The 25,336-nt window shown below is 50.7% G+C and overlaps 11 protein-coding genes across 11 annotated transcripts; 3 read left to right on the forward strand and 8 right to left on the reverse strand.

Moving 5' to 3' along the window:
* Nucleotides 1-1,314: 1,314 nt before the first annotated feature.
* Nucleotides 1,315-1,782, reverse strand: A1O5_01344 (uncharacterized protein). The gene has a single exon (XM_007741963.1). The coding sequence runs from the start codon at nucleotides 1,556-1,558 to the stop codon at nucleotides 1,337-1,339; it is 222 nt and encodes a 73-aa protein (XP_007740153.1). The 5' UTR covers nucleotides 1,559-1,782; the 3' UTR covers nucleotides 1,315-1,336.
* Nucleotides 1,783-2,507: 725 nt separating this feature from the next.
* A1O5_01345 (uncharacterized protein) lies at nucleotides 2,508-3,434 on the reverse strand (the record flags this gene model as incomplete). Its single annotated transcript, XM_007741964.1, has 2 exons — nucleotides 2,508-2,949; nucleotides 3,031-3,434. 2 exons carry the CDS (start codon nucleotides 3,432-3,434, stop codon nucleotides 2,508-2,510), a joined length of 846 nt encoding a protein of 281 aa, XP_007740154.1.
* A 911-nt stretch (nucleotides 3,435-4,345) lies between these two features.
* Nucleotides 4,346-6,322, reverse strand: A1O5_01346 (uncharacterized protein; the record flags this gene model as incomplete). Its single annotated transcript, XM_007741965.1, has 6 exons — nucleotides 4,346-4,495; nucleotides 4,586-4,709; nucleotides 4,817-5,234; nucleotides 5,302-5,616; nucleotides 5,701-5,882; nucleotides 5,946-6,322. The coding sequence occupies 6 exons, from the start codon at nucleotides 6,320-6,322 to the stop codon at nucleotides 4,346-4,348; spliced, it is 1,566 nt and encodes a 521-aa protein (XP_007740155.1).
* A 3,298-nt stretch (nucleotides 6,323-9,620) lies between these two features.
* On the forward strand, nucleotides 9,621-10,970 carry A1O5_01347 (uncharacterized protein; the record flags this gene model as incomplete). Its single annotated transcript, XM_007741966.1, has 1 exon — nucleotides 9,621-10,970. One exon carries the CDS (start codon nucleotides 9,621-9,623, stop codon nucleotides 10,968-10,970), a length of 1,350 nt encoding a protein of 449 aa, XP_007740156.1.
* Nucleotides 10,971-11,468: 498 nt separating this feature from the next.
* Nucleotides 11,469-12,629, reverse strand: A1O5_01348 (uncharacterized protein; the record flags this gene model as incomplete). Its single annotated transcript, XM_007741967.1, has 1 exon — nucleotides 11,469-12,629. The coding sequence occupies one exon, from the start codon at nucleotides 12,627-12,629 to the stop codon at nucleotides 11,469-11,471; it is 1,161 nt and encodes a 386-aa protein (XP_007740157.1).
* Nucleotides 12,630-13,450: 821 nt separating this feature from the next.
* On the reverse strand, nucleotides 13,451-14,809 carry A1O5_01349 (acetate kinase; the record flags this gene model as incomplete). The annotated part of the gene is made up of 3 exons (XM_007741968.1): nucleotides 13,451-14,309; nucleotides 14,366-14,425; nucleotides 14,478-14,809. The coding sequence occupies 3 exons, from the start codon at nucleotides 14,807-14,809 to the stop codon at nucleotides 13,451-13,453; spliced, it is 1,251 nt and encodes a 416-aa protein (XP_007740158.1).
* A 638-nt stretch (nucleotides 14,810-15,447) lies between these two features.
* A1O5_01350 (uncharacterized protein) lies at nucleotides 15,448-16,264 on the forward strand (the record flags this gene model as incomplete). The annotated part of the gene is made up of 3 exons (XM_007741969.1): nucleotides 15,448-15,554; nucleotides 15,660-15,880; nucleotides 15,984-16,264. 3 exons carry the CDS (start codon nucleotides 15,448-15,450, stop codon nucleotides 16,262-16,264), a joined length of 609 nt encoding a protein of 202 aa, XP_007740159.1.
* Nucleotides 16,265-16,617: 353 nt separating this feature from the next.
* Nucleotides 16,618-17,466, reverse strand: A1O5_01351 (uncharacterized protein; the record flags this gene model as incomplete). Its single annotated transcript, XM_007741970.1, has 1 exon — nucleotides 16,618-17,466. One exon carries the CDS (start codon nucleotides 17,464-17,466, stop codon nucleotides 16,618-16,620), a length of 849 nt encoding a protein of 282 aa, XP_007740160.1.
* A 484-nt stretch (nucleotides 17,467-17,950) lies between these two features.
* Nucleotides 17,951-20,311, reverse strand: A1O5_01352 (uncharacterized protein; the record flags this gene model as incomplete). The annotated part of the gene is made up of 1 exon (XM_007741971.1): nucleotides 17,951-20,311. One exon carries the CDS (start codon nucleotides 20,309-20,311, stop codon nucleotides 17,951-17,953), a length of 2,361 nt encoding a protein of 786 aa, XP_007740161.1.
* Nucleotides 20,312-21,939: 1,628 nt separating this feature from the next.
* A1O5_01353 (uncharacterized protein) lies at nucleotides 21,940-23,635 on the reverse strand (the record flags this gene model as incomplete). The annotated part of the gene is made up of 5 exons (XM_007741972.1): nucleotides 21,940-22,813; nucleotides 22,864-23,123; nucleotides 23,191-23,383; nucleotides 23,434-23,487; nucleotides 23,538-23,635. The coding sequence occupies 5 exons, from the start codon at nucleotides 23,633-23,635 to the stop codon at nucleotides 21,940-21,942; spliced, it is 1,479 nt and encodes a 492-aa protein (XP_007740162.1).
* Nucleotides 23,636-24,120: 485 nt separating this feature from the next.
* Nucleotides 24,121-24,888, forward strand: A1O5_01354 (NADH dehydrogenase (ubiquinone) 1 alpha subcomplex 8; the record flags this gene model as incomplete). The annotated part of the gene is made up of 4 exons (XM_007741973.1): nucleotides 24,121-24,140; nucleotides 24,195-24,422; nucleotides 24,528-24,660; nucleotides 24,739-24,888. 4 exons carry the CDS (start codon nucleotides 24,121-24,123, stop codon nucleotides 24,886-24,888), a joined length of 531 nt encoding a protein of 176 aa, XP_007740163.1.
* Between the last annotated feature and the right edge of the window lie 448 nt (nucleotides 24,889-25,336).

A 25,336-nucleotide genomic window follows, 5' to 3' on the forward strand; every position in this document is an offset into this window, starting at 1 on the left:
TCCATGGTTACTTGATTAATGGACTAAAAAGAGAAGATGTATCTACTACGGCAGCGACGTTTTTTATGTGGAGTATTTTGAGGTGCCGTCACGTGACGAGACTTACCCCTCTGGGTAACCTGCCTAATATGGTTAGGCCTAGGTTAATAGGAAGATAGTTAAACGCTGGCTGCAAAGGATATACCAAGTACTGGGTAGTGTTCGCACTCTGTAGGGCTTTGTGCCGGGATCCATTCGGCACATGTGTCTAAACACCAGTACAGTTTGCACAACAGTTAATCCCCGCTTGGATTCCTTTCGATATTTACTACATGTAGTAGAATTGGAAATGAAGTGTTTCCCTTTCCTCTAAAGTTGTCATAGATGTCAAAAGTTCTGTTCTCCGTTCAACTTAATTCGCTCCTTGTTCGAGGATAGTTGAAACTCATGCGCAAACGTTTGTCCTTAGACAGCGGACAGATTGAAGAGTTAAGTTCATAGTCTAGTTTACTAACGACACAGTGTATAGTACTCGCAGAGCTTACACCTTGCTTCGAGTAAAATGTCATTGCTGCTACCACTGTGCTCTTGCAGCGTAGAGTCCGACAATGATCTAGAATTGGACTTCGGATGTCGCTGATATCCGTCACGAACCGGATACAGTGTCTTTTACATCAAATATTCCTAGCAAAGAAGCCAAAGGGTGAGAGGGGAGCCAGCATATTGGAAGAGATCGCAGACGTCATCGCAAACCCCTCTTTCTCTGTACTCTATCGTGTTTAATACACCAACAGGCCCACGAATGAGTGAGTCCACTGTGTTTCTGACTTAATGGGTGCTAAAGTATTGGTCAATCTAGATGATGTGTGATTTCTATATAAACACAAAACAGATTCCTCTCTTCCCTGATTGCCACCCGCTCACGGATTAAAGCGCTCGATCCAAGCCATCATGAAGCCTTTGGCATTCTGAACCACATGGCTATACAACGCTTTCGCACTAGAACTGATTCGTCATATCACTGGAGTTAAATCCGCCCAGTCCAAATGCGGATCGAAGTGCCCAGGATGCCGGCGAGACCAACAGCACCCTCGTCGAGGCGGGAGAGCCCGAGAGCGGTAGAGGCAATGGCAAAATCGCAGAGGTCTGATATAATTTGTAGTTTGATTGCGTTTTGTTGTCTGTTTCAGCGGACAATTAGTAATAGAATTAGCGAAACAAGTTTTGAAAGCAGGTCAATGAGGGTGGGAGGCAATGCATAAGTGAGAAGAGAGAGGCAGATATCAGTGCGGTCAATGTGCATGAAAAGAAATCGGCGGTATACTTCTCGATCTCCTTTTCTTTTAAGTCGTCCGCGTCACTCTCTGGATCGCCCGATCTCTCGCGTTGCCTCGGTAGATATAACAAATAGAACCCTTCGGAAAGATGACATAATAGAGCGGAGAACCAAGCAGTATGCGCTCCACGTTGTAACTGAGAGATAGTTTTGCCCTTTCGGCCGGTCAAAGTATAGATGCAAATGATCGAATCGAGGGTCGAATAACCCGCATACCCTACGTGGCGGCCAACCTTTAGACATTTGAGAAGGAACTCCTCGTCTTCAGCTGCCACGGCCGAGGCTGCATCTCGCAAATACTCAAAGAAGCGACCGAAACGAAGAACTCGCCGCGTCAGACAGATATTGGTCTCCGCGGTCGCAAAATAAGCTATCGCCGACGCCGGGTTATTTGTTCGATATAGATACCACGCGTAAAAGCGTGACCAATACTGAAAAGTTCGGAGAATGTTATCACGGCCAGCTGTGAAAAGAGCTCCTTGCGTTAGCCATGGCTGTTCTGTGATATTTTATGAGTGCTCGTTTCTAGGAGCCAGCGCCTCTGGAGAGATGCAATTGCAAGGACCAAATTTGCCTTGCTAGCGTAGTGACCCATTGACTAACATGAAAATGTATATGCCTCCGCCGTGGGAACAGTATCTGACACTGAATTGCAAGAAGCTGGAATCAGAAAGGTGGACGTACCAGTAGTCGCGATGTGACTCAAGTAATGAGCCGCGGAAGGCTGGTAGATCGAAGGATCAGTGCCCATACTAAGCATGGCCTTTGGACAGTGTTGCGATTTATAAGATAGTGCTTGAGAAAGAGGGTAGATGAAGAGAAGCATGAAGAACAGCAGTGTCGTAGATTGCCTCAAGCTATACAACACTCGCGATTGCGGACTCGGAATATTTCCTTGGCTATCAGATTTCTGTCCCAGAAAATCCATGGATTGTCGGTATGAAAACATTGGGGACAACCTCGGGACGGAGTTGGAGAAGTTGCGCCTACCCGGTACGCTTATTGCTCCGTGGAGCGGTTTACATCTTCCAATTCGAAAAGTGGAGGCATAACGACATAAGATGAATGGGATAGGAGTCCTGGATAGGCATGAATTACATGGAGCCATGATTACACTGCTCAATCTACGTTCCCATCAAGCCAAAACTATTTATCAGACGCCTTGATAGAGAAGTTCTGTGATATACAGTGATCACAACTTTGAAGGCTTCCACTCCGGCTCCCTTTTCTCTGCAAACGCCTGTAAACCTTCTCGCGCATTTTCTCCACCGAGCAACTTGCTGGTGTAGTCATCCGCAATCAATTGCACTGACCGCTCCACACTTCCTGACTCCCACGATTGTCTTAAAGCCTTCCGGCTAACTATTATTGCATCTGGTGAATTTCTCGTGATGGTGCGGGCGAGTTCAATGGCTTCGTCAACCACCGTTTCCACGCTGACTGATATTTTGTTGACCAATCCGATCCGCAAGGCTTCCTGCGCGGACACTCGTCTGCCTGACAATGCGATTTCACTGGCGACTTGTAGGCCACAGGTGCGGATCAGTCGTGCGAGGCCGCCGGCACCGGCGAAGATCCCTCGAGAGACCTCTGTGAGGGCAAATTGGGCGGTGGGGGAGGCAACTACAGCGTCGCTGGACGCATCGAAAAGGCAGTGAGCAAATTTCTGACGCATTCATTTGTCTAGGTTGGATGGGGAGGACCTGTAGCCTTACCAATTCAGGGTGGTTTCAAACCCACCGCCAAAAGCATATCCATTCACCGCGGCGATGACGGGTTTCTTGCCACCTCTTCTACTCAAACCGGCAAAACCACTCGGCGGATGGCGTGTCTGCCAAGCTGGAGCACCTTTCAAACTCCCCAACTCAATAAGGTCCTGTCCAGCTGAAAATGACTTGTTTCCAGCGCCCGTGATGACAGCCACTCGAAGGTTCGGCTCCTCGTCGAACCATGACCAAAGGGCGTCCATTTCCCAATGCCCAGCCCATGGGATGGAGTTCATTTGTCTTTCGCGGTTAATTGTCACGAGCAATATCCAAGGAGCAGGGTATGAGAGGAGACAGCATTGTACCTCTGGCGGACTGAGTGAAGGGGGAAGGGGTCTCTGGATTGAAGACATCGCTATGAGGGTCCAATGCTGGCCAGTTGCTCAGCCTGAATATTTGGTACTTTGCCAAACCAAAAAGAAATTGAAGATGATCGGATGAAGAATATTTTGTTATTATGTCCTGGCTCTATAAGAAAAGCTTTATGGCTGTTAGCAAGCTGCTGACGCCGTCTGGATTATATTTCCGTGGCTTTGTATACCAGCCGAGGTGCTGTCGATAAGAGTGGCAAATCTTGCAGTGCCAAATGGATCTTTGCAACAAGCGGTAGCATCGTTTCCAAGATCGTTCTCCAACGGCTTCACAAGGTTTGTGCCTGATGGACAGAAGATCCTTGATAACTTGATTGATTGGATAGAAGAGAAATTTATCTAGTGGCAGAAGACCTTTCGATGGAGAGAACTCTGCAGTCCCAAGACATGCGTGCAAACAGCGCGAGCACCAAAAATGGTCGTGAAACCTACCCTCTAGCTTTAGGCTTTGTCTAAAGTTGTAGCGTCTGGGATGAGGAAAAGGATTTTGTATGATATCGACACTGTGGTAAGGTAGGGCAAGGGTATGGTTATTGAGTAACTATCCAGAATAGTAAGAAGTAGGCCGTCAGATTCAGAACTGTCTTGTGTAAATGATAACATTCATCAACCCTGCCTGATGTCCCTCCGTTGTCTCTGTTCTTTCAGCGATATCTTCCTGTTTATATAGAAACATGGCCTGTGTCTGGAAGGCAGTTATGAACACTCTCCTGTCACAGCCATCCTTGTAGATGTTGTCCTGTCACAGGCGGTGCTGTTGAGCAGAACGGCAACCGACACTGTTCTGAACTCGACCTGCCACAAGCGGTCTAGGCTAGACTAGTGCCTTAGCTGCCTACGCCGCCCAAGGCCGCCTCAAGATAGGAACTCAAGTGCCAAGCTGCTAAAAGAGCTTAGACTGGCCCTTCCACCTCCGTAGTTACATAATCCTTGTGTTCGGCAGAGACGCTATTCGCTTTTGACCCAGCTGGTTGATCACTTTCGATGTTGACAAGATTGGTACCTTGTATCTGACTTTGGTAAACAGCAACCCTGTCACCATCCTGTACGGTTTAGTAGAGTCAGTACGCGCCGCTGGGGGGGAAAAGCAAAATCAGGGGCTTTAAAGGCTCCAAGGGTGAAGAGCGACTCACTCCAAAGATAGCAGCCACCTCCTCAAGCGCTAAGTGTCTCGTGTTTGGGAACCAGATGCAGATTATGACCACATTGATCGCTGATAGAATTATAAACGGCAGATAGTAACGCCATCCAATCTCACTGGAAAAGAAGATTCAATTGTGTCAGTCGTCATCAGGAAGAGACTTTCCCCATTAAAGCATGGGGACAAATGCATCGATGAAGGAGCTGCGGGAGACAAGACATACGCGAACGCGGTAGGAGCAGCGCCCGTCCAAGCAATATTGCTAAGAGCCTGCGTGGCTAACGCAATATTATATCCCTTCGCGCGGTACGGAGTAGGGAAGATCTCTCCCACGTATACGAACAGCAAGCCATCCAGGAATGCTCCGTATGCAACACCGTAGAGGAAGATCATGGCCACTCCACACTCCAGTATCGCCTGTGTAGGCGAGGTCTGCGAGGTTGCCACCATCGCTGCCTCGACACAAAGGCACGCCATGCAACCGAAGAGGCCAATTGCGGCGTAGGTCGGCCGCTGGAATAAATCCACGAACAGGCATCCGCAAATGTTTGCAGCCCAGTTGAGTGTAGTCCACCCGGCTTGATAAAGTACTTGTTTCTCTGCCGAATATCCCAAGCTTTCGTAGAGGAGCGGACCATAATCTTGGGAGAAACACAAGAGAGATTAGCAAAATCGCCAGCAAATCTAGTCAATCCTTGCTGAACTTACTGAAGATGACCAAAATGCCTGATGTCGCAGTCATAAAAGGCCATATAATGGCCATGACCGTCCTTTTGGTCATGGGACGTGTTGCGAACATGCCTTTATATGACAAGTCCAAAGCCGAATCTAGTTCTGCCTGTCGTCTAATCTGATAGTACTCGGCCTCGGCAAATGAGTCGTGTAGATCATGCGGGTTTTTGTGTAGGGACTTTAGCAAGTTATGTGCCTCCTCATGGCGGCCACGAGAGATCAACCATCTTGGACTTTCAACAGTCCAGTAACTGATGCACACGAATATGATGGGGACGATGCATCCAAAGGCTTCGACAAGCATATTTTGATGTCAGTCGAGTCACAATCATCGGCTTTGAGAAGCGAAGAGAGAAGGCCAGAGAGATTGCATACCGAGAATGGGACGGAATGCCGGTATGGACCCGGAATAGAAGAAAAACCCATATCCAACCCAGGAAGCTGTAAAATACCCAAGGATCATCAAGACCGTGGCGATCTCCATTAGCATACCTCTTTGGCCTGGTGGTACCAATTCCGCGAGCCACATGGGAGTGACGCATAGTACCGTGTATCCACTAACCACAGTGTTAGCCCCAAGCAAGAACATTTCATAGAAGCATGAGGTTCAAACCACATACCCAAAACCGCAAATAAACCGAGAAACTATGAACATGGCGATATGGACGGAACCAGCCTGGAGCGCAGAGGAAATGGCGAGTATAATTTGGGCTTGGACCGACGCGTTGCGTCGTCCCCAGCGATCCGCGGCATAGCCTGCGTAGAAGGTACCGAGAACTCCACCGACGTAGTACATAGCGTTGATAGCACCAAGTAGCTGGGTGGCATTTGGTGCGGTGTCCAACCCCATGTATTTGAAGAAGGAAGGTTGTCCAGAGATGGTGCCGATGACAGCACCCGTGTAGCCATATCCTAAGCTAGTGAGAGAAATGGCGAAGACAACGAGAAGCGTGTAACTATTGAAATGTCGCCTTCGAACTTCGGTAGCTGTGGTCATGTTGGGAAATGGGGATTTGGAAGAACTATAGTATTCGCTTGAAAGGTTCACGTAGGCAAGAGATAAGAGAGTCTGTGAGGCACGTCGAACAAGTCGAATCTTGTAATAAATCTGTCTACCAGCAAACTCTGTGCCGGGGTAAATGTTCATCGCTACAGCTACAACATGATTCCACGGGATTACTATACTGGGCGAAGTCACTCCTCCAGGATAGGCTGATCCCTGTAACTCTTTTGCACTTTGAGCGGCCCTTGGTTCTGCTTTCACCGGTGGAAGCACTACTCTTCAATCTAGACCGATCGATAATGGCCTTGCATCCCTGGTCACGGAAGGTGCCACCCTCCGTCCAACATTTCCTGGTCGAAAAGAACGGCGTGTTGAGTCACGTCCTCGAGCAGTTAAGTAGAGGATTTCTACTTTGTCGCAGGCACGAGTGCTGTGGCTTCCTTGTACCCGAGACTGACATGGGACGTACAGCATCTCATCGAGCTGTCGACTGTATATGTCGAAGCAGCCAGAACACTTGGAGAGCCGGAGGACGACATTGTAGCCACGTTGCGCCCACTTCCCAAACCCGCAATCCTCCTACTATATTACTACTCTACTATATCTGAATATAATGCTTTTAGGGAGCCTTAGTACCACCATTAAGAATAGCACTTAACGATTGCGGATGAACTGGTAGATGACAGCGTACGGGACTAATAGTACTCTGAATACTCGCTTCGTTGAGAGAAAGAACCACTTCTTGTTGACAGGCGGCCAAGTGGGAAGGGCCTCGGCACAATCTCGCTGGTGGCCAAGGCATTGGCCTGCAAAATAAACCAATACTCTCTACCAACTTGATAGTTCTCACTTTCACAGTTCTCGGTCTTTATCTTTAATAATCTACAGAATCGATGCGCGAGGCTTGCCATGGGGATGATCCAAGCACAAAGCACACATGTCTTTACCTCGAGACGATAAATGCCCGTCAGAGGATTCAACCACTCCTGATTCGTTTGCCGTCGTCCAGTCCAGTTCAATCCAGTCCAATCCAACTTGAAACTCGGCATGCCTCGCTGCCATTGACCTGAGATAGATCAATCTCGTCCATGCAGGCAATCGCTTCTTGTGCGCTCAAATTGCTCAATGCTACGCGCCGTAGCCTTGCACCCTTAGTCGACTGCTTTTTGAATATCCCTTTCCTCGCCGTGCTGCTTCTGTAGGATGTAGTCGAGGGAGTAGTTTCCTATGAAGGCCGTAAGTAGTATTTTAAGACGTGCAAGTCGAACAGGAGGATAGAGCGGACAATGGAGGCTTCGGTGCAAGCTTACGACAGGAGAACCTTCCCCTGTCGATTTCGTAAGTTAGTTACAGTCGGCTCGCTCCTTGTCTCAAACACTCTGCAGTTTGTGGAGCTCCTGGTCTTCGTCCGATTCTATTTTTCGTGAAGTGAGGTCAGAGACTATGCAAAAGCGCAGTCGCTTCCAATAGCAATCGGGTCTGCAGGGCCCCACATGATAAATTAATATGCTATGTGCAACGAGGCCTGCGCAGGCTGGGGTGAAATGGTTCATCACGCTGTCGTTTCTCCTCGTTGTCTTTTTAGTCCTTTAGCGCGAATCAGATCTACTTAGCTCCCCATAGTGCTACAACGATATAATACGTCCAGAGCTGTTGCGATGAGGCAAGATGTGTTTCTGACGGTTTCGGAGATTGCCCGCTCGATTGGATGAGGTTCGATGAGAAAATTGTGTAAGCCTTGTTACGCAGCGAAGTAGCAGCCATTTATGGACATGCGGGGTTCTGATTCCGTGAAGTCCGTCAGGTCTGACACTGCATGGCGCACTAGATCCAAGAGTATGAGTTTCAAGGTGTGGCAATTGTGGGATACATGATAGTACACGCTGAGCTGTCTAATTTTCCATAGATCTCTGAGACTGCGACCACGCTTCGCAACATATATGACGTTGCTCTTACAATTGGAGGGGCATGTACTGCCCTTAGAGACTCACCATGCTGTTGGTGTGAGCTTAAACAGGACCATGAACAGACTCGAACATCACAGATCCGGCGTTCAACGTCGTAATCCTTCGCGCCAAAAGCTTCAATGATCTCCAGAAAGGGAGGAGATATGTTCAATGTGTCAACAAGGGTCTGAAAGGCCCCTTCGATGATATGAAATCTGCCCCGTGTGCAGTCCTAAAGAAGAACCCTTTCTCTCCAGAAGGTCAGAGTTCGCCAAAAGGAAGCAAAAAGATACTAGAACGGACGTATATGACAGTACCTCCGTGCCGTAAATGGACTTTGAAGAAGGGGCTGTCTTTCCGTCCCTTTCAGCAACCCTTCTTGCCAGCAGAGGTGTTAGGTCAGTGTGAAAAGTTAAGATCCATGCTTCCTATCAAGCCCCGGATATTAATAGCCAAGCTGAGGCGAGGTGTCAGATCTGCTCACAGCGACAGAAAATTAACCGTGACCATAAACAGTTCGTCAGAAAGGAACTAGACTGCATGACACTACATTCGAAGAGGAAGCCCGTATATTTTTCTATCCTTCAACGGCTGAAAGCATCCCAACATATTCTCTCTTGTCGGCTGTTACACCCGTGGCTCGAAACAAAACCTAATCCCACCTTTTGTCGAGGGCGGGACTATCAAAGCACTCTTGAAAGGACCAAGACTCCGAAATTGAAGAGTGCAAATCTGTGCAGAGGAAGGAAAGGGTACTGTCGAGCACCAGAGCGTTCGCTTTTGGGATATATCATTGTTGACCTCCTTTTGTACTTGTTAAATGGACTATCCGGCGTAGAGTAATTTCGACACGCGCGGCGATTTCCAATTGGCCAGGTGACTTTCAGTCTCTATCACAAGGGCGACCGCCTCATCGAGATTGTTTTGGATTAGTCCGAGGATTCATCAGTGCGACCTCTCAAAAGAAGATGGCAGCCCTGCAGGCAAGGCATGCTAATTTGGCCTCGGCCCCCTAGCCCGCTATTGCCCGCTAATAGCACGGCCACGCACCCACTGTTTCGCTAAAGCCTCGATGACAAAGCGGCGTAACCCCTCTGTCGCCTCTTAGCGCGGTCCTCCCTGGACATCTCTCCATTGCCATTCGTGCGCAACTGTCCCGTCCTTCTTAGTAACTACTTTGTAGGTGGGCTTGTATAATTCAGGGCCGCTTTGTCATGCGGGGGCTGACACGACTTGAACTGGTTGGTGGGTTCAACATACGCTGCCGAACTTTGCAGGTCTTATATTCTTGCGATCTCATGTCATCAACATCTAAGAGACGGGTAAAAGTGATGTAAGACCAGAACATGTCGACTTCCACCTCCGCGGCTCCTGGCTCCGAATCGAAGCTCCCAGAGAGATACAAGCGAAAGCTCACCGAGGCTAGAAGAGAGCAGAATCGACGGTCGCAGCGTGTCTGGCGAGAAAAGCAGAAGCAACGTCGAGATGAGGAGATCAAGGCTAGAGTCGCGCAAGAATTGTCGAGGCGGGAGAGAGAACATGCGCAGCGAACGTCGACGGAACCGCTGGGGTCTGGTGAAGGCACATCTGCCACTGCCTTTCTCGAGCCGCCTCTTGACGAGATATTGACCGACACTAGCCCCGACAATGCTACAAGCGAGCCGACCGCGCTACCAGAGCCAGTCCTTCCATTGAAAGTTGCGGTCTATTACTATGTTCCGCCAATACCGGACGCGATTGATATGCGACACTCGTGGCCCGTCCCCGACGACCTCGATTCGAAGACATACTCGCTTCCACCAGGCGTTACTCCCTTGGGGAGCCCTCTGGACAGGCTATCTCCCGCGATCTCCCCCGTGAGACAGATCTCGCCGTACCAGCGCTCCCCTCCGCCCACCCTGCACTCCCACTCATCAGCATCACGCAGCATATCACGAACGCGGCCGTCCCTCCCATCCCCCTATGTGAACAATCTCCAGCTTGTTGGGGAATCCTGTTTCGCGGCGACCATGTCGATTGCGCAAAGCCTGGGTATTTCAATCGTGTCCTACGTCAACGACCACCCTTCTCCGTTTTCGACAACTTCCAATGCAAACATCCATACCATCCCCATCGACCTCCGACCCACGGCCCATCAACTCATCCTCCCCCATCCGTCATACTTGGACTGCATTCCGTTCCCCCACTTTCGGAGCATGGCCATCTATCTCTCGAGCGTCAGGAAACTCGACCACATGAGTCTCTTCCTCGACCTGATACACGACGGCATGGTTTGCTGGGGCCGGGAGCGCGCCAACGCGTACTACGGGAGGAGCATGCGGGACGGCGTGGCGTGGAACAAGCGGAGCTGGGAAGTGAGGCGCTGGTTCTGGCGGAAATGGGGCTGGATCGCACGCATGACCGTCGAGGACATTGACAGTTCCAGCGCCGCCGGTGTCATCACGCAGCAGTCCGAGGAGGAATTCGACGACGAGGACGGGATGTTGAGTGGCAGCCAATGGTGGTGGTCTCTCCACGACGATGAAGAAGAAGGATACCATTCACCCACCGGAGGAGGCGCTGCGACATCAAGCTCGTCAGAGGTCCTTGCCCAAGAACTGCCGGAGGAGCTGGGCAGCTTACTCAGCCGCCACGTTGTATGCAATGTGGGAATACGCCAGACACGCGAAAACCACTTGCTGGTGAGTTGGGAGTAGCGAATAACGAGTTACGAGTCTCAAGGGAGTAATGGTGGCAGTTTCCCTCGCTAAGGTGTTCAAAGGTGCTACACATCGCAAAATAGGGTTTCAGGTAAGGGAAACATGAGATAGATCTGAAAAACGTACCGACTGAAAGCTGCCTCCAGCCAGTTACGCCGGAACGCCATGTCGACTTTGGAGGGCAGGGAATAAAAACACAAGTGAAATCAAAAAGCCTTTTTTCCCTCTTCTTTTTTTGTATTTATTTTACAGTGCAACATATTTGTTGGTTTGCGCAGTATAACATGCAGAGTTTCTCGTCCCAATTATATGAGCTCATGCTATTTTGTCCACCGTGTCAGGTTTTGCAAGCCAGTTGAGAGTAACTACTAGCCATCCCCCTGCCACGATGTGATACTCGTCTTGTCTGTAGTCGCCACCTTTCAGTAATATAGGTTTTAGAATGGCGGCTTATACAAATATTGGCTTTCCGCCGATAATTTCTTCGATGCCACCTCAGAATCCGTGTCTATCAGCCCAGTCGAGAATTACCTTATACGCTCCCGTGGCATTAAAATGCAAATTAAGCCCATGGCCCGCATTTGGTTGAAGATAGGTCTCGACGCTACTGCTCGAATTGAACGACTGTACCGCAGCACTGTCTGGTCCGAAAAGCCCTGTACAATTTGAAGCGCAGAAGATCAGATCCTCTTGAGAGGCGAGATATAGCACAGGACCCTCGAAGTTTGGCGCGTCGAGGGGCAAGGCGGACATTGTGAGAAATTCGCCAAACGTGAATGGATATTTGGTTGCCTCAGCGCGATCGAGTACAGCCGGATCAAAGTATGGATACGCAAAGAAGGAATACTGATTGCCGTATTTGTCTGGCCATGTAAGGAAGCCGGAGGAGTAGGTTCTTGGCGGGAAGCGTTTAGGTTGGTTGACATTTGCAAAGTGTAGTGCCGAGTTAGCGACGAAGAAGGTGCTATAATTGCTGATGGCAGAGTAGCCTGTCAGCACCACACCGTCAGTGATGTCGGGGGCGACCGACGCGAGCGACACGCTCAATTCGCTGCCAAAGCTGTGGCCGACGTGGATGACTTTCTGCGGTACGGGGACTTGCGAGATATTTCCTGCTCGTGCGAGGGTTGTGAGGCCGACGAGCAATGCAATCTCGACAGGGCCTTGGATCTCCGTGTATGGGTCTGCAATGGTGGAGGGCTCGATGCCCAGACGATTCCAAGAAAGTGTGCTGTATCCGGCACTGATGGCGCTGTTGATGTAGGAATACCGGGCATCATTGGGCTTTCCGGGAAGATAGAAATCCCAGTAGCTTCTGTTAAAACCAAGCCCGTGCGTGAGAATGTGCAAAGTTGAGGCTTTGGGGCCTGACTTGGCCGGAGTACAGTACTCTGCACTGATGTTGAATGTCTTTGTCAGTGTGGTTAGATTCACATCCGGAGCAGAGGGCGTCCGAAGCGTGATTTGGTTTGCAAATGCCGTGGCAGCATATTGATCCGGGAGTTCGGGGATAGGCGGGACAACCACCGTGACGTTGTTCACTGGCACTTTCACCATGAAGTTCGTACATGTATAATTCTGCTTGGGGACAGCTTGAGCGGTGGCTTCAAGTGCTGGAAGGAGGAGTGACAACCAAACAGATGTGGAGAAATGCATGGTCGCGTGATATCGTGAGGCTTGTATTTGAGAACTCGGCGGGAACCCAATGCACAATGCCCTTCACTCACCTAGATGGGATAACTGCTGGATTTAAATATTTTTTGAAGTAGGCATTGCATTCGAGAGAGGGCTGCGCCATTCTGCCGTGCACAGATCCTTCGTCGCCAGCCTTCTGCGCTTCCAGCTGAATATCGGTATGCGTGACGCCAGAGAACACGACTCAACGGGGCAGTAGTGGTTCCTGCTTCAAGCACCATTGGTGACGTCTGGGGTACCAGAACCTGCATTAGGGAAGCTTAGAAGTTGACCTGCAAATTAGCCCACCAGCCATAGTGGATTGACATTGGGGTGCCTCAGTTCGGCAAAGCGTCACCAATCGCAAAGGTGCTGCAGCAAACTCCTGGGCGCAGATACTCCGTACAAGCTGATTACTCACTCAACAGCCAAGAGAATAGGCGGGATGCCGGAAAGGCAAATAAATGACAAATCGGGCTGGTGCATACCATCCGTACCTAAAATGGATTCAAGACTCGGGCTCCGGAACCAATCAACACCTTGGGTCGCTCCATCTTGGTACGAAGAAAGGGTAGGCGAAGTGAATAATGACAAAAGACCGGCATGAGAGAACCGAAGGAGCAGCATGGCGCGCAAAAACCAAAGGCTCGAGGCTGGCGGGTTGCAATGGCCGGATCTAGCTGTATATTAAATTAAAGTCTATGGTCGTGCGTGATTCGTCGTCAGGTCGTCTAAGCGGGTGGCGTTTTATTTCTTGTAGAGCATTCCTAGGACCGAGTGCGCCATTTCATGCTGTCATGCTGTTAGCACGGGCCTTTGCAATCAAATGATTTGGAAAACCTTACATCCTCGTCTGTCTCACAGACCAACGTGCGCTTCGTGTCGCTTGTGCCGATATCCACCACGTCATTTCCGTCCGCGCCCTGCTTGTTTTTGTCGTCATCAATCGTGAACCCGAGGCACGACACTTTATCAATCACCACCTGTCGCACGTATGGGCTCTTTTCGCCAATGCCACCGGCAAAGACCAAAGCATCGATTTTGCCGCCCAACTTGACAAAGTAGTTGCCAACGTACCCAACGACTCGGTCAACGAAGATGTTGAACGCGAGCTTGTAGGAGTCCGGAGCGTTCGGATCGGCAATCTTCGAAAAGTCTGACGTCCCGGTCAACGCCTTCCAACCGGACTGTTTATTCAGAATTTCTTCTGCGGTGGAGATATGGAGATCCTTGGTGCTGTTGGGGCTCAACGCACTGGCGTCCGAAGTGTAATGAAAGACCAGGCTTGGGTCGATATCTCCGCTCCGGGAACCGCCCGGTAACCCTGAGACGGGGGTCAAGCCCATCGTGGTGTCTATTGACCGTCCATTCTGTATTGCGCACATGGATGCACCGCTGCCGAGGTGAAGGGCAATGATATTCGTCTCGGACTCTGGCTTTCCCAGGAACTTGGCCGTGGCTCTTGTGATGTATTGGTAGCTTAGACCGTGAAACCCGTATTTGCGCAGACCCTTCTCTTTTGCAATCTTCTGGTCGATGGCATAACTCTTGACGTAGTCAGGCATCGTTTGGTGGAAACAGGAGTCGAAGCATGCGACATTGATGACATTGGGTAGATGTTCATGGCAGGCGATCATGAGACTGACAGCGGAGGCATTGTGCCTAGATGACGATCAGCATTCCGCGAGGCCAGGGCCCCGAAGTGATCGAGTACGTACAAGGGCGCAAGATCCGACAGCTTGTTGATCTTATCAAATGTTTTCTTGGTGATGAACTGGCTGATTCACAGTTAGCCACGGCCCAACGCCTGTCGCAGGTGTCTTTGCGCACTTCTCTTCAAAGCTCCCCCCCTGCACCACTCGATGGGCCGTGTAGTCGATGTCATCCTTGCTGGAGACCTCTGGGATCTCGGTGTCTGCCAGGAAGGCGTTCAGGATATGCTCAAAGGCGTGTTTGTGGTCATTGATGTCGCCGAGCTCGCGGGTGTCTTTGTAGGGCCCACGAAGATATTTTAGGCGGGCTGGAGGGGCATTGATGGAAGATATTTCCGCGCTGCCCAGGCGCCGAAGCCCTCTGGCCTTGCCCTCGGTGGCTTCCTCCACAAACAATGTTGTCTTCAGTGAAGAGCTCCCGGCGTTGATGGAGAGAATCACGTTGGCCATGGCTTGAAGCAGCTCAGAGGATCTCGATGCAGTTTGGACGAGACGGGGTGTTGACATGGCTTGTTTTGAGTTATTCCGCAGACGACATGAGCATTGAGGACTCGCAAGGGACTCGGTACGAGGTACTGGGTACTAACAAGTGTTGCATGAGATCACACCACATGGTTTTGGCGCGTTTCGCTCGCCTTTCACTGGGCAGATGCGCAGATCCGGGTGTCAGTCAGATTCGCACGGCACCATCTGTTGCACCTGTAACCCTCCATGGGCATCTCGGGAATCCGCATGATCTCGATCAATCAAATCTGTCGGATGAAACCTTCCGTCAACATTCGCAACAATTGGCATCACGCTGGCGTGAACAGCCGTTTGTTCCGCCCGCTGAGGTGATGATGAGACAAGAGGCAGGTTTCAACTGCTGAATCGAGGCCCATTCCATCTCCTGTTGCCTTTGTCGTGAACCTTCTTCTCACAGCTGGCTGACTGTGCAGGAATTACCCAAATACGCTTCATGAACTACTTGGTAACCCGTTTCCGTTTTCATTCAGCCGCGAGTACAGGCGCATTTTATACCCCCAGAGGCCTGTCAACAAGCCTGGTAAAGTGAGCGATCGTCCAAAGCCAACACTATTGCTGCCGCCATGATCTTTCCTCAGGGTGATGTTCTCCTCCAGCGGAGTCTCGAATTCGGATACATCAAGCCCAGACTGCTGGGTCACTCAGGAACCTGTCCGGGTCTCACCTTGGTGTACTCCCATCCTAATCTCCTCATCAAGACCCATATATGAATATTATATGTAGTCGGGCCACGTCATGGTGCGCCGTCTATCCTGGCTAAGCTGTTGGCTCGAAGGCTCGTTGGCCAGGTTCCCCCGCATTGTTCGCAAGACACCCAAGGCCTGTACAACCTCGTCTCCAAATTTAGCACGACAGGCGGCGGATTCCCAAGTCATATCAATGCTGAAACACCTGGGGCGATCCACGAAGGTGGAGAACTTGGATACGCTCTCAGCGTGAGTTTTGGTGCGGTGATGGATATCCCAGATTTGATTGTCTGTTTCATCGTAGGCCCCGGTGAGTTCGAGACGAGCCCTACGAAATCGGCCTAGCATGGCTACAAGTAAATCGACCATTTGGAAATTTGCATCCACAGAGGCCGAGCTGAACCCCGATGTAGTACTGGTTGGCAATGGCGCCGAATGGACCTTCAAAGTCACCGCTGCAGCGGACCTGCTTCGTTCGAAGATGCCCGACCTGCGCGTCCGGGTCGTCAATGCCACAGATCTCATCATCATGGGGGCGTCTAGCAGCTACCCTCGCGCTTTGACGGATAACGGCTTCGACGCTCTCTTCACCGAAGATGCCCCCATCCATTTCAAAGAGGAACGAAAAGCTCGGGTTGAGATCACACGAGGTCACGAGCAAGTTGATGGGAATGATCAACAAGACGCAGAATGATATTATGAGAAGGCGGTAAGCTGTAGTTGCTTCTCTGTTAGACACCGGGAGTGGGCTGATCCTGGGATCTTGCAGATCTGGATTACCTCAATGGGATCGGGAATTTCAAGCTTGATACAGCCTCAATGAGTCTAGGCTAGCTGGAAGTTTGGGAGAAGAGGTAATCTTGGGAAGGATCTCGTGGTCCGTACACGCGGTAGCGAGTGGCTTGGCAAATAGTATAAAGCATCAGACTGGTTAAGAACGTACTGATCGAAGCGGTAGACATAATGATGCCGCAAATGGTGATTTATATGGTCCGCTAAGCGGACAGGCCCCTGGCATTCTTCAAAAAGCGATATTGCCGACTTTCTTTACTCCTCCATCACAACGAGGAGCCCGTACTCTTGTTTCTGCACCTCGGCCACATCGACGTCGTGGTTCACCAGGCCTTGATCGAAGTCGGGGCATTCGTCGTGGTAATACGCAAACGGGGCGCCCAGGGGCTCTGTGAACTCGAACAACAGCATCCACCGCGTGCTGTTGTTGTCGGCACCGCTGGCCCCGTTGGAATTCTGGAAGTTGACTCCGTCATAGGATTTGGTGGAACTGCCGGAGCGGCTGGCCTTTTCGTCATGTTCGAGCAGATGCATGGCCAGCAGGCTGGGATACGTCGTCTGGAGGAATGTCCAGCCATCACGGCGCAGCCAGTCTTTCAGCTTTGTGCGCATCTCGGGGGTTGAAGGGGCCTGGAAGACGGCGTGCCGCAACGTGCCCCCGACGCCGCCGCCCTTGCACCCTGCAAATTCCTGTTGCGACATGGAGACCAACACGCGGCAGGCCGAGCGCTGCATGTCCCGCATGAGGCGCATGTACTTCTGCGTCCCCGGAGTCGGGTTGTTGAGCGCATGCATGTATTCCGGCGAGGTGAGCGCGTCCAGCGACGACACCTCGTATGTCACCAGGTAGTGCGAGCTCTCATCTCTAGCGCCACCTTCCTCGCGCGAGGCCTCTAATCTGGACTCGTCCTCCACGGCAGAGCTATGATAGTACCGCCGCGTGCGGTGAAAGCCGGGCAGTGCGAGTCGTTCTGGCAAGTGCTCGTTTGTCCACCACTCGTTCATGTGACGTTCCGATCTCGGGCTGTTGGTCTGTACCTGGCCCCAGATTATGAGGACTGCGGGGCCGCGGAGCAGAGATTGAGAGGCTGAGGAAGAAGCCATCGGCTGTGATTTCAGTGCAACGGGATGATGAGATCGCTGAATAGTGAGGCCTGGGATCTGACAGACAGAATTGACGACTTTTTTTTTTAGCTCAATGTGAGCTGAGGTTGTTGTCACTGTCGGTTGGCATCGAGGCAAGAGAGAGTTGAGACTGGCAAGGACAAATGATCGGCGGAGTGAGACCGGCGGCTTTCCGTTGATGCGCACTCTCTCTACGACATGTCGCTTTGGAAACCAGCATCCTGGTTCTTGGAGATGTATAATTTGCTACACTTTGTCCGTGGCTCCACGAAGCTCAATATACTCTTCTATCATCGAATCAACTTGCTTCCAGATTTCTTTCTCCTCCGTCCTGGACGGCGACACTCCAAGAGATCGACCGATCGTCAATCATGAGACCCTGTCAGTTGGCTTCTCAAGCTGCGACGCGGCCATGTGCAAAGTTCTGCACATGGAAGTGAATCGATCTCATGGACACCACCACTTACCTTCCTCTCAACAAGGTCAACGCAGCAGCAATGACGGGAAAGACGCTCACGACTTCCCCAAGCCCAGCGTATGCCGGTGGGATACGCACGTGGACAAACGCCCCTCCTGCGAGTAAGATTGCGAAAATGTTGTAGACCGCGGACCAGAAAAAGTTGAAGACGATCCTGTGAAAGCATCGTTGAGAGATGCCGAGTAAAGCAATCACTCCATCCAAACCATTCAATAATACCACGTCGGCTGTGGCTCTTGTGACATCCGATGCAGTGCCAATCTGGACACCCACGTCGGCCTGCGCAACAGCAACAGCATCATTGGTTCCATCGCCACAGAAGAGCACAACTCTGCCAGAGGACATCAGCGCGTTGACATATTCCTGTTTTTCGGCAGGAGAACGGCGTGCTGCCGTGTTCAGTACCGAGATACCAACAGTACCCGCAACCTCCTCAACAACCCTGGGACTATCGCCGCTCACAATATGGCATACGATATTATGGCGGTGAAGATTTGCGATGACCGATGTAGCTTCGTCTCGGAGATTACTCTTCAGCCCAAATGCAGCCAGGAGGTCGTTGTCAAGCGTCACACAAAGAAGGGTCATTCCGTTGTTGATGAGTGCTGCGATTTCTGGCTGGTCTTCAACCCTCAACCAGTAAGGATTGCCAGCTTTTACCACTGAGTTTTTCCACGTAGCACGTATCCCTGAACCAGGAATTGACTCGGTGTGTTTTAGGTCGTCCAAGGTAGCAACTTTCGCCTGTATGCGGTTGGCGACTGCCAGAGACACTGGATGCTGATTATCCTTGGTTAGGGCTTTGGTGAGTGCGAACACTTCATTCTCAACTACATTCAGATGAGGAAACACCTGCTCGTGGACGACAGTCAAGTCTCCCTCGGTAAGCGTACCTGTTTTATCGAAAACAACATCGGTGACTTTGTAGCTTTTTTCGATGGCTTCGGCTTGCTTGATAATGACTCCACTTTTCGCAGCAACGCCACCGGCAATGACCAGAACCATTGGAACTGCAAGCCCCAAAGCACAAGGACACGATATTGCCATTACGGCGATGCCGTAAGTGATTCCGAGGCCGAGAGCTCCACCTATATCTTGGCCACGAACCTTCACGGCTATTGCCATCCAAATGGCGAAAGTGACAAGAGCGATGGTAATGACGACTGGAATAAAATAGCTAGCCACTTTGTCAGCTAGGTCCTGGACATGTGGTTTGCTTGCCAGGGCGTTTTCAACCAAGCTGACGATATCTGTAATGCTGTTCTTGCCGGGAAGACGCGTTAGGCGGATGGTAAGCGAACTGGGCCCGTTGACAGTACCTGCGATGACCATGTCACCGCTTGCTTTTGGTACCGGCACACTCTCACCAGTAATCATGGACTCATCAACGGAGCTTTGCCCATGAATGACATAACCATCCGTCACGACACGACTGTGGGCAGGTATGACAAAAACGTCGCCAAATTGCAACAGCCTTGAGTCAATCTCAGTCGTGCCCCCAGAAGATTCAACAAGAAAGGCCTTCTCCGCCTGGAGTGAACGCAAGGAAACGGCAGAGACTGCTTTGACCTTCGCGATGGCGGCCACCAACCTTCCAAGAAAGACCAGCGTGATAAGCAGAGAACTGGTTTCGAAAAATTCACCAACCTCCAAGCTGAATCCGGCGTGTGTCAGGGAGAATGCCACCACTGAATAGACATAGGCAGCTGTGATGCTGATAACGATCAGCATATCCATTTCCAGCACTCGGCTGTAGATGAGCGATTTGATTGCGCCTGTGTAGAATTCAGGAATCGCGAGAGCTTGAACAAGCGTGGCAAGCACTAGAGAGATGGCCGATCGCGTTGAATAGGGAACAGGTGTATGAGCCCATGCCAGAACAACAACTGGAATCGTCAACACTGCAGACAGCACCGTGAACCAAGTCATCGTGACAAGACGGCGTCTGCCCTCAGCTAATTTGGCATCATCATGTGGCGGGGAAAGACTTGCTCCCCTGATAGAAGACAAGAGTGTTCTTGCGCCAATGGTGGTAGGATCGTAGCTGATGCGAAAAGTGCACTTGTCGAGTTGTTCAATGGATTCAGCCATAGCTCGAAGCTCCTCGCCGATTGAAGCAGTAGCAGGATCAATCCTCAAGTCTAAAGCTTGCAAGTTGCTCGTGATTTTCGAAAATTTGAATCCGGTCTCCTTCTCAACGCGTGGGATCAGTTGGTCCAAGTTCGTGGCTTTAGTGTTGAGATCGAATTCAACCACCGCAGTCACAAAGGTGACTTTGATGGAGGACACTGCATCTATATTCTTGAGAACATTAGAGACCTTTCTGGTACAGCCTGTGCACGTCATTCCGGCAACACTGAGGACGACATGTTCCCGAGCAGCAGCATCTTCGACATCAACCTCCTTCGTCCTGGTGGTTATCGACTTTCTGGGCCAAGAACTTTGGATCTCGACCCCGTCCTGCGAACAAGACAATGTGTCGTCGCAATCGCTAGCCTTGGCGGTAGACGTCGTTTTATCACAACAACTTTTCCGGCATGCCTCTGATGCTTGACGGCGAACGGGAAGACTTTCAGTGGCTGCAAGAGCAGTGGATGTTCCAAAGGAAGAGACCTGGTCGTCGGCAGTCGCCTTCTTAGGAACAACTTCTCCACAACAAGTGTCCAAGCGATCCAAAACGCTGCGGCAAATACACCGACCCTTCTCGATATAGCTGGAATATTCATCAAAGGCCTTCTGAAGGTGGTGAACGCAGGCTTCAACCGCCGTCTTTTGTCGCTTTCCTCCGCAAACCGTCGATGAGGAGTTCTTCGCCTTGGTGGAAATGTCGGTATAGCAGTATGAGGCGTTATACTCACACGCATCATTGGGTGCCTGGGTGTTGCGGGTATCGTGTCTCACAGTGCAGCTGGTATCCTTTTTCTCAGAGCAGCTGCCATCATCCTTCTCAGCACAGCAGGTGTCCTCTTTCTCAGCAAAGGTATCATTCTCATCAGGATTTCCACAGCTCTTATAGTCCTTTGTGTTTATGGAAGTGTTAGCCTTCTGGCTGCTACAGCAAGTAGCGCGGTTGGGCACAAGGCTACTACACCCTGCATTACTTTTCTTGCTACCGCAAGGGTCACTTTCCCTGGGCTCAACATCGGCTGTCGATTTTGTATCGGTATCGCGATTTGGACAGGCATTTTCTCCGCTGCAAAGAGTAGATTGTTGTATGCTTTGCTTGTCGAGGGACATGCTGTCCCCAGCTGCCGCGCAGCATTTATCAGGACATTCATCAAGACCTACTGTAGGCGGATGTTGGCGTTCTGTTCCGCAGGTGGCCCGACACTCGATTGCAGCGAGCTTGCGAATGCAGCCATCTGTGTATCTTGTCAGAAATCGCAAACTGCGCACAAATGAAAGAAGTACCTGCCATCACATGCAGTCCGGCCGCTGCCACAGTCAACGCAACAACCCGTGCTAGGAATTGGCGAAGTAGCATCGCCAACCCTCAGAGTTTGGACTTCGGAAGTTCGTTGACGGGGCCGGCCGCCAGCACACATCTGAGTCTCCATACTATCTCAAATAGTGGCTACAGGCTCAGGTACGAGTATGGACAGTCAAGGATGGAGACGTCGGTTCGACGACGATGTGAAGGTGGACAACATTGTGCTCAAGCGAGTGGCTGAGTTAAATCAATATCTGGGCTTGCCCTTGTTCGTGCCTAAGATCTTTAGATCACCGATAAGCTTATCTTGGATTTCGGAATGAAGGCCACCGAGTACTGGGTACAATAGCTACTATCATCGTACGAAATACCGAGGACTCCATACACCTATGGTCCAGATATATCAAAGGAACCCGAAGAACAGAGCAGTTTTCCAACGACTCTATGCCATAAAAAAAAGTGAAACTAGATACCGGATTCCGAACCCGCAAGCCCTCTATGTCTAGAGAACCAGCTTCCTGCGATCCAGCTGTCTACTCGCTGCTCAGTTATATGTTGCTTGAGACATGAATGGACTCCATTTCCTGATAGTCTCCCCATAGAAAATGAGTACTATAGGTGCAAAGCTCAAAGCAAATGCAATAAATGCCAAAACGCTGCTGGCCCACTGGAATCCAAGGTTGGTATACATTGACTGAGCAGCCAAAGGCAAGAAAGCGGCAAAGATGTTTTCTCCTGCACAAGCAGCAGCGCTTGCGCTTGCAGCATACTTCGCATAAGCATCTGTGAGATACATCATGACAGCCTGCATGACGACCATGCTGCCAATGCCAGTAAGAGCCAGTCCGATAACCGGCAAGATCCAATGCAATGAGCTGTAGCTTGTCCAGCCGTACCAAAAGAGCCCGCCGGCAAGTCCGATGAAAGAGCCGGGAATGCTCATGTACAGGCGAACTTCTGGAAGTCGAGATCTAGGTGTGCGGCTTTCAGGTCGAAATGCCTTCTCGAACAGGTAGTTCTGGTACAAGCATATGAGGAGGCCAAGAAACTCGCCGACCACGATTGCTGCTTGCACGTAGGCGGTTTGATGCTCTGGCCACCCGTACAACGTCATGAAGACTTGGGTGACACTCTGCGATGACACAAACACAATGCCGTAGGATAGTGCCGTCAGGAGGGTAAAAAAGAAGACGACCGGCTCCGTGACAAGAAGATAGGCAGGTCGCACAATGTTGTCTTTCAAGAATTGGACAATGTTAGTATGATGTTGTTGTTTCTCTGGTTCGCAAGTATTGGCTTGTGGGTGAGATGCAATTTTGGTTCGTTTCCGCAGGATGACAGGACCCCTTGTTTCTTTCATGGCAAGGAATATAAATGGAAAGGAGCCAAAGTAGATGCACAGTTGGCTGTAAAAGATCCTGACCTGGTCAGCAAGCGTTTCACTTTCATCAGCCGGAGAACTGCCTACCATCTCCAATATAAGTGCTCGTTGACAGCACCACCGATGACTGGACCAATTGTAACTCCAGCAAGCAGGGAAAACACGTAACAACTGATTGGGAGACTCCGCCTCACAGGATTGGGGAATAAGTCAGCGACAATACCATCAGTACCGTCCTGTAGAATTCCAGCGCAACAGCCAGCAAAGAAGCGAGTGGCGATCATTGTCGCGAAAGACTTAGCCACAGCTTGCGGAATGACGAAAATCGAAAATGTCAAATACGAAATCTGAGCCCACGGTCCTTGTCAGTACTCAAGATCAGTTTAGGCATAGACTTGTGCAGATGCGACTCACCAAATATCCTGGACGGACGCCAAAATCCTCCATTATCGGTAGCACGATCATGGGCGCTACAGCAGCACCAGTCGTCCATGAGGTGACAGGCCAGAACGAATTTGGGAAGCTCTGATCACTAACACCAAAATATTCGCCTATCTCTATCGCTGCTCCCGAGACTGCGGTCGCGTTCCATCCGACAATGAAAGTTCTAAATACTTATCAGTCCGTGACACCTCGATGCAGGTCGCTATGACCTACACGTAGCAAGCCAGACCTACCACTCTCCATCGTCTCGTAGCTGACCAATTGAACCTACCGCGCGTGTAAGAATTCGTTGGGGGCTGGGGCCTGGCTCGACTTACGGGTTCTCTGGGTCATGCTCGTCAGTCCATCTCAGAGCATTGGGCCGAGGAGGTTCAACCGTGAACTCTGAAGGTTCGAAAGTGTCGTCTGTGCCCATTGAATTCTTACGGATAAGAACAAACTTCCTGAAATGACAGGCCTTCAACCGCCATCAAAAGAGAACAACTTCTCGACCCATATTGACCAACTTTTGTACTTCGGCTTTATCAGAGACTTATCAGCTCTGTTGCTTTCAAACTCGGCTTGGCACTCCTAGAGGAACTTCGAAAATTGGGTCCGCACTGCTTCATACAGACATATTCTATAGGCAGAGTATAATGTGACCATTGCCTTCGATAATCGCACAACCGTTTACCTGCTCACTCATAGCATTAGGAGCTCACAGGGTCTTCGATTTCAACTGAAGAAAGCTAACTTCGGATAATCTAATTTCCGGGACAGTGTCAGCACGGTGAATCATAGAGCGGCATCTACTGGTCTTGGCATTTGGAGCTCCGCCTCCGCAGCTTGAACTTCAACTTGAGAGCTATTCTTACTGCGACAGTCAAACGGTGCTTGTCTCGTGGTCTCAGAGTTGCAATCATGGCGAAACGAGACGCAAGGTACGAGCTCTGGACGTGTGCAGAATGCGCGTGTAACTAACACTTTGCTCCCAGGTTCAGCACTGATGTGCTGATTGACACTACGCCTATGCCCGACCACATCCCTAAAGTAGAGGAGATCGGAGCCAGTTCAGCACCATTACTGAGCGCCTCTTTCTTCATTGGGGCAAGATGTCGACCTTACAACGATGACTATATGCAGTGTAAGACCGAGGCGTACGGTCGGGGAGAGTTGGATTGCATGCGGGAAGGGAGGAAAGTTACGAGATGTGCGGCGAGTGTGTTAGTGTTAACCCGGTGAATGAAATAAAGATTTGGAGTCGACCGTGGATTGGGGTAAGAGCTGCTTGAGTTACATATTGCTGACACCGTCTGTGGATGCTGCAGATTGGCCGATATCAACAACAACTGCCTGGAGGAGTTTAGAGCACACTGGAGTTGTCTAGAGAACAATAACCACCAACTATGGCAATGTCGACGGCCGGAACGTGTGCTCAACAGATGTGTCTTCCAGAAAATTGTATGTGACTTGATTCCCGCCGCCTTGTGGCGGGCTCCAGTATGGAGCATGGACAGTGAGACTGATCGGGTGACACAGGGCCTGGAGAAGACTATTCCCGACACGCCAAAAGGCCAAACGCCAGTTCATCTCCGGGACAAGCAACTTTTCGCAGATCACCCGCAAGTCGTTATGCCGTGGGAGAAGGATGTTGGGGTCAGAAAGAAGGACGCTGCTCAACCACAGTGAACGGGCAACGCCATAAATGTGCCGCATCAGAGATTCAGATTCTCTACCGAGTACTATGGGTGTTGAATAGCTGGTTGAGTTCTTGGTCATGCCTGGAAAATAGAGGAGCATTTCCACCTCGGAGGAAGAAAGGCGTCGACAGATGGAAATCCTTGTACATATGTAACAAATGGCCACGGCGGCGAGCCAAGGCTTCACGCATTGCTGGCACAGGCTGATCGTGCTGCCCTTTCAACCTACCTGGTACCCTCGAGGTGGTTACCATTTAGAAGGGTGCTTTTGATACGAGTATCATCCCATCTTCAAAGCGATTGAATACATCGCTAACCATGCACCCGCGTGAACTGGACGCATAGGCTTTGAGACAGCGCCCACTTTGTGACCATGAAATCGTGTGGATCGCCTAAACACAGACTAATATTCATGCCCGTTGGAGGTTCATCCCACC

Source organism: Cladophialophora psammophila (assembly GCF_000585535.1).
Source record: "Cladophialophora psammophila CBS 110553 chromosome Unknown aczJe-supercont1.2, whole genome shotgun sequence".
Classification (NCBI taxonomy): domain Eukaryota; kingdom Fungi; phylum Ascomycota; class Eurotiomycetes; order Chaetothyriales; family Herpotrichiellaceae; genus Cladophialophora; species Cladophialophora psammophila.

Coding starts and splice junctions, on each gene's coding strand:
- A1O5_01344 (XM_007741963.1), bottom strand. CDS start 1,558: ATGTCTAAAGGTTGGCCGCCACGTAGGGTATGCGGGTTATTCGACCCT.